This window comes from Octopus bimaculoides, chromosome 7 (assembly GCF_001194135.2).
Source record: "Octopus bimaculoides isolate UCB-OBI-ISO-001 chromosome 7, ASM119413v2, whole genome shotgun sequence".
NCBI lineage: Eukaryota > Metazoa > Mollusca > Cephalopoda > Octopoda > Octopodidae > Octopus > Octopus bimaculoides.
This window is the reverse complement of record NC_068987.1, coordinates 97,970,605-97,981,259: the sequence shown is the minus strand read 5'-3', so window position 1 is coordinate 97,981,259 and position 10,655 is coordinate 97,970,605. Positions and strand designations below refer to the sequence as shown.

The window sequence follows — 10,655 nt, the reverse complement described above, 5'->3', positions numbered from 1 at the left end:
ATATACATATATATATTATATATATATATATTTATATATATATATATATATATATATACACATACATACATACATATATACGTGTATGAAGCACTTCCCTTCATAAACAAGGACAATTTTAAAAAAGTACCTGGCACACGTTTAATGAATCCACGCTTCTCTACCTCTGTATCATGGTCATGCAACCGCCTTTACTTATCCGCGTGTGTTGTTTATCTGAACTATCATCTACCCTGGTTCAATATAAGCTGATTTTCTAAAGAAGAAACGGAACACTTTGCAGTTTATGGCTATGTAGATCTTCTGCAAGGGCCTGATGACCTTAGTTAGACGTAACGGTGTTTGCAAGGTTCTTGTATTTCTTTTTCTTCTAATAGCCCACATAGCCCCAAGTTATCATTATCAGTTTTACGAGACGTTGACAAACAAAGGCAGTTCCCCTACGATTGGAATAAACCTCAGACTTGACGATCAAAGGAATAAGTCCTCGACGATCCTTCGGACAGCGAAAACATTGGATTATATACAAGATTCTTCAGAAAAGGAAGCAGATACTACTACATACTTAAACGGAAGTAAATCGAGTATTAAGGATCTTAAAACAGGCAGCGTCGACAGTGAATTGAATGTAAATAAGGTGGAGATATCTGACAAAACCCCGAATAATAGAAATGTTGGTGGGCTTAATAAGGAACAAGAGCGGCATAATACATACCCAGAAGAAAATAACGTCGGTATTATTGGTAACGATAAGCCGTATAACAATGGCGGCATTTTTTCACGCAAACGCCTTACCACTAGAATCAAAAAGAGGGCTCTCATCAACCCACATGTTATTGATACACTTAGGTATAAATCTAAAGATCTGGCCGCGGTCCAGAAGGAAAACCAACATTTTAGAGTGTCTCCAACAGACATTAAACACCAAATAGATGTTACAGGAATTTACAATGATATTTCATCTGTACCAACTCGTTCAGCAATACAGTCAAATGTATTGGACAGACCCCTACCCTTCGTAAAACCCGTTTTTACTCTTCCTGTGATACCGAAACCAACAAAAGGATTGGAGAAAACCGATTTTCCAGCCTTGCCGTATCTGAAAAAGGGATTTTACAGCAACAACTACAAGCATAGACGACGTCATCGACACAACTTTAAACGACGTTTGGTTTTTAAAAATCACTATTTACATGGGAAAAAATTAGAACATTGGGTTAAAGCGGCTGACAGAAGGCAGCGAGCTAAAACTGCGCATCATGTATTAGCTGACCACTTCAGAAGCAGCGGTCACCTCAAGACGGTCCACATTTACAAAAACAACGAAACACACGATATTGCAGAGGAGAGTATTACAGGCAACGGAAGAGTGAACAGTACAAACAACAAACTGGGGTACAACTACAGAACTTGGGCCCACAATTTTCCTCTTCATGGCACACAAAGTGACGATGGTGTTGACAATGTGAATAAAAAGCCGGTTAACGTCGGTGCTAATGGTATGAGTGTGTTACCGGCCCACAATGTAAACACCTTGTATTCTTCATCAAGTAAACTATATATTCACGCAGGTGGTGACACCAAATCAAAATCTCAGTGGTTCCTAACGAACGATTCTTCTTCTTCTTCTTCTTCGTCCTCCTCCTCCCCTTCGTCTCTTTCTTCCTCTTCTTTTAATTCTTCATCAGCATCATTATTCCCTTTGTATTCGAGCCAGCTCTTCAATGTTGTGCCACAGTCAGACCTCACAAACTCGGGTGTTGGTAACAACCCACGAAAGTTGTTGATACCTCACACTAGCCGGAAAATGCCACAGGCTCTCATAATAGGTGTAAAAAAGGGTGGGACTCGTGCCGTGCTGGAATTCTTACGATTACACCCGGATGTACGAGCACCTGGTCCTGAACCTCATTTCTTTGACCGACACTACCACAACGGATTAGAATGGTACAGGTAAGTGAAGAGTTTTTGTTTTATAGTTGACATTACTGTAAATATCGTAAGGGTCGTGGATGAACAGGATTTGTCGGAACGTCGGACAAGATGCCTTGCGACATCTAGTCACGGTTTCTTTCGTCCTCAGTTCAAATCCTTTCATCACTTCCGAATCGATACATTAATGCACCAGTCAAGTATTGAAGACAGTAATATCGATAAAAAAAACTGCCCCATAAAATTATTGTCCACTGCCAAGACTCGAAACAATTATTATTATTATTGTTATTATCATTATTATGTTGTTTTTTTTTTCTTCTTTCTTCAAATTTTCTCACATTTCTCGCCGAGTGCTTTCCGTACACCTAGGGCAGAGAAACTCGTATGCGTTCCCAATTTACACACGCAAATTCACAGGTAAAACATGTATTTACAAAGAAAAAAAAAATTCATGAATGGATGTAGTTTTCACAGCGATAATGCTTTATTATTATTATTATTATTATTATTATTATTATTATTATTATTATTATTATTATTATTATTATTATTAGTTTGGCTCAGGTTCGGTCTTATTTCTGGTCGACTTTATGTGAGTAGCGTGTTACCATCCGTAGCCTTAGGTATTCACAAGTTTTCAGCAGTCTTTCAAGTGCATAGAACCCTCCTGATAACCCTTGCTATTGATATTATTATTATTATTATTATTATTATTATTATTATTATTATTATTATTATTATTATTATTATTATTATTGAGGCAGTGAGCTGGCAGAACAGTTAGCACTCCGGGCGAAATGCTTAGCTGTATTTCGTCTGGCGTTACGTTCTGCGTTCAAATTCCGCCGAGATCGACTTTGCCTTTCATACCCCAAAATTTCAGGCCTTGTGCCTATAGTAGAAAGGATTATTATTGTTATTATTATTATTGTTGTTGTTGCTGTTGTTGTTGTTGCTGCTGCTGTTATTGAGGCCGTGAGCTGCCGGAATCGTTATCATACCGGACAATATGCTTAACGGCAATTCGTCTAACTTTACGTTCTGAGTTCAAATTCCTCTGAGGTTGATTTGACTTTCCTCCTCTCAGAGTCGATAAAATAATTACCTACTGAGCAGTGGGGTCGATGTAATGGACTAGCTTTGACCCCCCCAAATTGTCGGGATTATATGCTAGAAAGGATTATTGTTATTATTAAGGCGACATGCAGGAAAAATCGTTAGCACGCCAGATAAAATGTTTAGCGGTAATTCTTCCCGTTCCTCACGCTCTGTGTTCACATGTTACCGAGGTCGACTTTGCCTCTCATTCTTCGGAAAATAGGGTGCTGGGGCAATAAAACGTGTCCCAGTTGATCACTAAGTTCGATATAATCAACCTTCCTCAAAATTTCTGGCCTTGAGCTAAATTTGTCCTTGAAACATGAGGTCCCGTGACCATGCTAAAAAGTACTGTTGATTTCATTGTTCTTGTTCCTGTTATTTAGTCCTGAGTCATCTGTTTCTCATTCAAGACGGTCCTTCGGCATCCAACTTGTTTTTACAAGCATAGTGTATCTAGGACAGCAATATTTAACCGGGAATGAAATAAATTTAAGAGCCCTATGAGATCAAATTTAGGGATTTCAATTTGGAAACTATTTTTTTTTTTCTATTTATGTTGAACTTTTTTTAATCATTATTTGCACTATTTTTGTTCGATTTATTGCCCTTAGTGTTAATTTTAACGATTGCTAATGTTAAAAGTTGGCCGTATGCTTAAGAAGCTCGCTGTGCAACCACGTGGTTCTGAGTTCAGTCCCACTGCGAGATACCTTGAGCAAATATCTTCTACTTAAGCTCCGAAGCTACCAATGCCTTATGAATAAATTTGGTTGATGTAAACTGTGTGGATGCTCGTCGTATGTGTGTGTGTGTGTGTTTCTTTCACCCTTCACTTATCAGTCGGTGCTGGTTTGCTTACGTTCCTGTAACTAAGCGATTCGGCAAAAGCGACCAGCCTTAAAAATATGTACTGATGTCCTTGAAAAGACTGAACACCTGAAGGCGTTGCTCCAGTGCGTCCGCAGTCTAATGTCTGAAAGAAGTTAAAAGTTAAATACAAAAGAAATGGCTCCTTTTATCCAGTAATGGAGATGGGCTCAGTAAAATACAAGGGACCTTTTTCATTAAAACAAAAAAGAACAAAAAACATAAGTGTTGCTGGAATCGTCCAAGGAACTTCCGACGTCCATTACAACACTCAGGAACTTAGGCAAACTCATTATGTTAGGGCAAAACCTGTTGTATAGAAGCAAGTCTTTTAACTTTAGGCAATTCATAGCGTTACACACAATGTAATTTTATTCTTATCATGTAGGAAAAATTGTAATGGTGAACCGGCAAAAGGCATAGGTATCGAAAAACGATTGAGAAACATTGATCTAAAATAGCTGTACCGATGGCATAAATGAATGGGCAATCTGGGTTTGGCAGTCTCGGAAGACTAATAGAAGGTAAACTCCGAGCATAAACCCTTACTGCTTAGGAGTACCTGCGAAGAGCAGGTGAGAAGAGTACTAATAGCCTATCGACCCGAAGATTGCATGAAAATGTATCGGATTGTGTCTGAGTCCACCGGCAATCCGCCATGAAGATGAGAATACTCATTCACTCATTCATCCATTTGTTCGTTCACTCATTCAGAGAGGGATTTCAATAACATTAGGCGATTATTCTCCAGCAAGTCAAGTGATCGCTTATTGGTTCCGTCGTTGATTCGTTCGGGATTATTTACTTCATTAATAAATGGTCTTCTATCAAAATCGTTAGCACGCTGGATAAAATGCTTAGTAGCATTTCGTCCGTAATTACGGTCTAAATTCAAACTCCACCGAGGCCGATTATGTCTTTCGCCATTTTGGGGTCGATAAAATAAGTACCAGTCGAGACTCGAAAGCGGTGTAATCGACTGTCTCCGCTCCCCCAAAATTTCAGGCTTTGCGCCAACCGAAGAAAAAATTATTAATAATGCTTTCAAGAGGGCCAGCTAACAGAACTATTAATGGAGTTCCCACTTGTGGGGAGATGAAAGAATCGTCAGTACGTCAAACAAAATATTTAGCAGTTTTTTTTTGTTTTTCTTTGTTCTTGTTTTCTGTTGCGAGTTCGAATTCTCTCAAGGTCAACTTCACCTTTTATCCTTCCGGGCTCGATAAAATAATGTACTGGTAAATTAGAGGTCGATGATAATTTTTGTGTGGTTATTATTATCGTTATTGTTAAAACATTACTATCTTCAATGCATTCCAAACATGATCATTCTATTTATGTCTGTATTATGCCATATCTGTACTCTCGTTTTTTATAAAAAAAAACAAAAAAAAACTGGTGTTTGATTTGAGGAGGATCTGGCTGTGGTTTCTAACAAATCAAACGACCACATTGAAGTTTCTTTGTTGCTCGTTATTGCTGTAGTTTTTTAGCTCTATGTCTATCGTGATAGAGAGGACCTAAGATCAGTGTCGATCCGTTGGTGATCATCCATTTATCTGCCTTATTAAGTGTATGGCTTCAGAAAACGGTGAAGTTGTTGCAAGCTGTTGAGATATCTGTGTGCTGTAAAACAGAACTTGTTGGTCCATGCAGATAAGATACTAAACCCATGTTTGTGTAACTATAAAGATACTAACCCAAACATGGATTCATTTCATTCCAATGACATTCAGAAAGGTATGAATCACATACAAATTCAGTTTCTCCTCTTTTTAAAGTTTTATAGAACATACGTTATGGGAAAATATTATAATCACCCTCCCCTTCCACTTCCTCCTCTTTATACTCATCCTCAGCCAAGTTGTCGCCGTTGTGCCATCATTATTATTGTCTTCTTTATCACCGTCTTCTTCATCATTACTCACGTCCTCCTTCTACTTCTTCCTCCTCCTCCTCCTCTCATAATAATAATAGTAATAATCCTTTCTACTATAGGCACAAGGCATGAAATTTTAGAGGAGGGATCAAGTTGATTTCATCCACCCCAGTTCTTGAATGGTAATTATCATATCTACCCCGAAATGATGATAGGCAAAGTCGACCCCGGCAGAATTTGAAACCAAGAACGTTAAGACAGACGAAATGGCAATAAGCATTTTGGCCCGCGTGCTAACGATTGTGCCTGCTCGCCGCCTTAATGATAATAATGATGATTTCAAATTTTGGCGCAAGGCCAGCAATTTCAGTGGAGAGGCTAAGTCGGTTATATCATTGAGCCCCAAAAGGGGATGAAAGGCAATGTCGACCTCGACAGAATTTGAACTCAGAGCGTAGAGACAGACGAAATACCGCTAAGCATTTCGCCTGGCGTGCTAACGTTTCTGCCAGCTCGCCGCCCTAATAATAATAATAATAATAATAATAATAATAATAATAATAATAATAATAATAATAATAATAATAATAATAATAATGTCTTCAACGGGTTAATGTGAGTCTGTATTGCTGTACTTCTTTGTAACTCTAATGTAAGCAGTATTATCTGTAGGCAGGGATGTTGTAAGTTTGTGTTTGTATACAAAATCTGTATTGTATTTTCTTTCTTTTTTTTTTTCTTCTTATTCCTTTTGGTGATACCCGTGTTTCGTTTGCTTGACTAGCAGAATGGTGAGAATGGATTTTATGAATTACTTTTTGTCGGGCGGTGTCTGGGCATCGAACGCGATATGTGGGTTGCGTTGTCCTTATCAAAATTATTACAACCGTGGGCACCTTACTTTATCTCAGACAGCAGGAAGTGATTTGCTGGTGTTGATGTTATCGTCGTCGTTGTTGTTGGTGTCTTTGTTGTTGCTGTTGTTGTTGTTGTTGTTGTTGTCCTTTTTGTTTTTGTTGTTATTATTGTTGCTGTTGTTTACCTCTTATTCTACTCTGTTATTAAAGACATTCTGTCGGTAACATTTCAGTTTTTTTCTGTTTTCCCCTGGACAGTATACGAAGGATCACAAAAAAATCTAACATTTCGTTTTAATAAAAACACTGTAAAATGCAATTTGAGGGGAGATTTGGTTGCTACTTAAGAAAGTAGAGTGACCAAGTATCGAGGGGGAATTGTTTAAAACATCAGTTCAATGAGTGGTTTTTTTTTTTTTGGTTCATCGTGTAAAGTCTTATGTTGTAGTGATACGATTTCAGTAACCTTAAATATGAAAGTAAATCTGAGACATTATCGATATTTTTAACATAATGGAACAATTTCACTTTTTTCTCTTTTTTCCCCCGGCAAACTTCAATATGGAACAAAGTTGATGACAAAATCGTAAACTTTTAACACGATGAAACTGTTTGAGAATAAATTTATGCATCAAAATAGAAATAAAAACATTTATAAAATGTGGAACCTCCACATGTACCGCTAGGTATTATTAATATCATATTCATACCAAAGTAATAAATCATTATTTTTGATATCATTCGAAAAATTTTGTTGTCTACAGTATTAACAATTTATTATTACGAAAAATTTCATGTATGGAACGCCATATGTGCACATAATGTTGGTTAAATACAGCTGCTATTCCTATATTAAATACGATTGAATCACACGCAGATTTCAACATATGAACGTCCAATTGCTTGTTCAACTTGACAACATATTAAATTAGCGGGTATGTGGTTGAGTATTCCAGAGATACATGCTGTTTTTAAGGTAATTTTTGGATAGATTCAGCGTGATACATGTGGCATGAGGTTGAACGCTTGAATTACATGTGCTAAAATGTGTTGTTATACGCCTTAATCTTAGCTGTTGTTACCTTCATTACTGAAGGTAAGGGGTAATTACAAAAAAGATTTGGTCCCTAGTCTTTTGCAAACCGAGTAATCATATCGATGCTCCTTTCTTATCGCAATGGTTCCGCGCTTTTATTTATTTATTTATTTATTGATTCTGCTAGCTTCCAAATGAGCAAGGCGGTATTTTCAGGTCATGCTTTGCATCGGATTTAAAATGCCAACCGAAAACCGACGATGGGGCCTGTACCTAGCCTGTGAATCAGCAACGAAATGTAAACCTTATTGTATTGGATAAGGGCATAACACTTTGGAAAATGTGTATCTAAATGTGTCCCTCGAAAAACGACTGCAGTTCGTTTAACAATGGATTTGTTTGATAGCAGTTGTTTTGAACCTTACTTATTTGAGACGTCAGGATGCGTTTTGAAGAACTCTGGTCAAAAGACATTCCAGTAGTGATATACACTACAAGAACGACAAGTAGTTATTTTCTTTGACATCCAAAAATTTGTGTCTTCCAACTGCTCACTAATCAGATAAGTGTTACGAAGTTTCTGTAAAGTTTTAATTAAATTCGTTATTAAAAATATGAGGCAATTATTTCAAAACCGCCTATGGTATGGTTTAAAATAGCATTTTAATTAAGATTATTTCAAAATTGACTGTCTCACACAACTCGAAAGTTGAAATTAGTACACAACTGTCAATAAAGGGGGCATCCTAAGAGCAAATGATATTGTACACATGATCGTAAGGTTGTGATAAGCTCAGGATAGACTTAAATATAACTCGGCTGCTAAATGAAGATTAGGATAAACGGGCAATCCGTCTTAGTAAATACTGAGACAGCGCTGTTTATGGGACTTGTATAGTATTGTAGACAGGGTTCCAAAATAGTGAAGGAAATGTAGAAGTACCCTTATATTTCAGCTCACTCGGAAGGGGTATAAATTCTAAGCTCACACTCCTTTCCATCCCCACCCTCTAAGCCATTAGCATACCTCTACTTCCAAAAAACTCATTTCTATCACTACCCACAACCCATTGTGTTACACTGATCTCTGTTTATTCTATACTGGAATACTAACAGAAAGCATTAACTTAAATAAATATTACATCACATGTACTTCAACATAAATATACAAACACAATTTTTTCATAGATATGCACAAATGAATGTATGTGTGTGTATATATACATATATATAAAAAAAAAGACGCCAGTTCTTTTAAGCCCCCGTTTCGATGTACCAGAATCTAACTATTCGATCACTGTCATCAGTAAATGAATTAATGAGCTAATTGGCAGGGTCTACCATAAGACATGTGGGCGCTTAAAGTACATTTAGCATGAGAGAGTGTGTGAGAGATGGCCCATTGATTTTCAGTTACAGATCATCTAACTATTTCCGTCTACACAAATTCACTAAAGATCAGGGCCGGGACATCGCTACGGTAAAGACTCTTACCCCATGTTTCTCAGCGTACGCCAGAACTCGAGAGATCATACTTGTAAACCAAACTCCTTCACATCGCAACCATGTCAGCGTTACAAACCTACATACATATATACATACAAAAACATGTGTAAAACTTTCCAGAGGGTTATCATTTAAGTACATATGCGCAAGACTAGGTATGCAACTACATGCATGAGAATGCATACATAAGACAATACATACAAATCTCCGAGTGGCTGTTTGGTAAGTAGCTTGCTTACCAACCACTTGGTTCCGGGTTCATTCCCACTGCGTGGCACCTTGGGCAAATGTCTTGTACTATAGCCTCGGTCCAACCAAAGCTTTGTTACTGGATTTGGTAGACGGAAACTGAAAGAAGCCCGTCGTATATATATATATATATATATATGTGTGTGTGTGTGTGCGTGTGTGTGCGTGTGTGCGTGTGTGTGTGTATGTGTGTGTGTATGTGTGTGCGTGTGTGTGTGTGTGTATGTGTGTATTTGTTGTGTGTCTGTGTTTGTCCCCCCAACATTGCTTGACAACCGATGCTGGTGTGTTTAGGTCCCCGTAACTTAGCGGTTCGGCAAATAAGACCGATAGAATAAGTACTAGGCTTACAAAGAATAAGTCCTGGGGTTGATTTGGATCGACTAAAGGCGATGCTCCAGCATGGACGCAGTCAAATGACTGAAACAAGTAAAAAGGAAAAGAAAAACAAAAGAATGTACCGACTCCAGTTACTGGACATATACACACATGCATGCAGTAATATCTTATTGATGTTGAAATTCCAATGAAACGGTTTTGGATCAAGGTTACAAAACAACTTTTTTTCTCTATTAGCAAGAAATCTTGAGATTTGACTGAACAATGACATACATACATACATACATACATACATACATACATATATACATACATACATATATACATACACACATACACACATACATACATTTTTATAGCGTTATCAATTATATTTTGACGAAGCATATAACATCATCATGTCATAATTATTTCTGTGAAAAATACTATCAGCTGCTTGCAAGTCTTCCCTGAATAGTTTTTATTTCAGATTTCTTTTACTTAAATGGATTGTCTTCACTACCACAGGAGGGTACCATTTACACTTCGCTATATTAAATGGCCGTTGAATCCCCAGGGGTTCTTCTACACTGTGATCGGTTTTACTTTTCACCTCGAAGGGTGTCGAAAAATCAGTCTCCTCATCAAGCAAGTTTGATGGGGTTGAAGGACTAGTCACCGACGACTCGACCATTGAACTAGTTTTTCTGCGTTCCATATTACGTGGAGTTCAAGAGCTATATATGCAGAGGTGAAACTCACATGCATCTATGACGTTGCAGCTTGTACCACGTTTACACTTATTGGCTTACGTGCATATGTAGTAGCAAGCAGACAGAGACAGTTTCTAGACCCTCCTACACTTCAAACGGATCATCGACGATACGTGTATGTCTCCATATATATA

General features: G+C 37.6%; 1 protein-coding gene across 1 annotated transcript in view; it reads left to right on the top strand.

Moving 5' to 3' along the window:
• The first annotated feature begins 59 nt into the window (after positions 1–59).
• Positions 60–10,655, top strand: part of LOC106883922 (uncharacterized) — a 137,875-nt gene continuing 127,279 nt past the window's right edge. Inside the window, exon 1 of the mRNA XM_014935066.2 lies at positions 60–1,953. Coding sequence (XP_014790552.1) covers positions 317–1,953 — 1,637 coding nt within the window. The 5' untranslated portion in view covers positions 60–316. The remainder of the gene's footprint in view (positions 1,954–10,655) is intronic.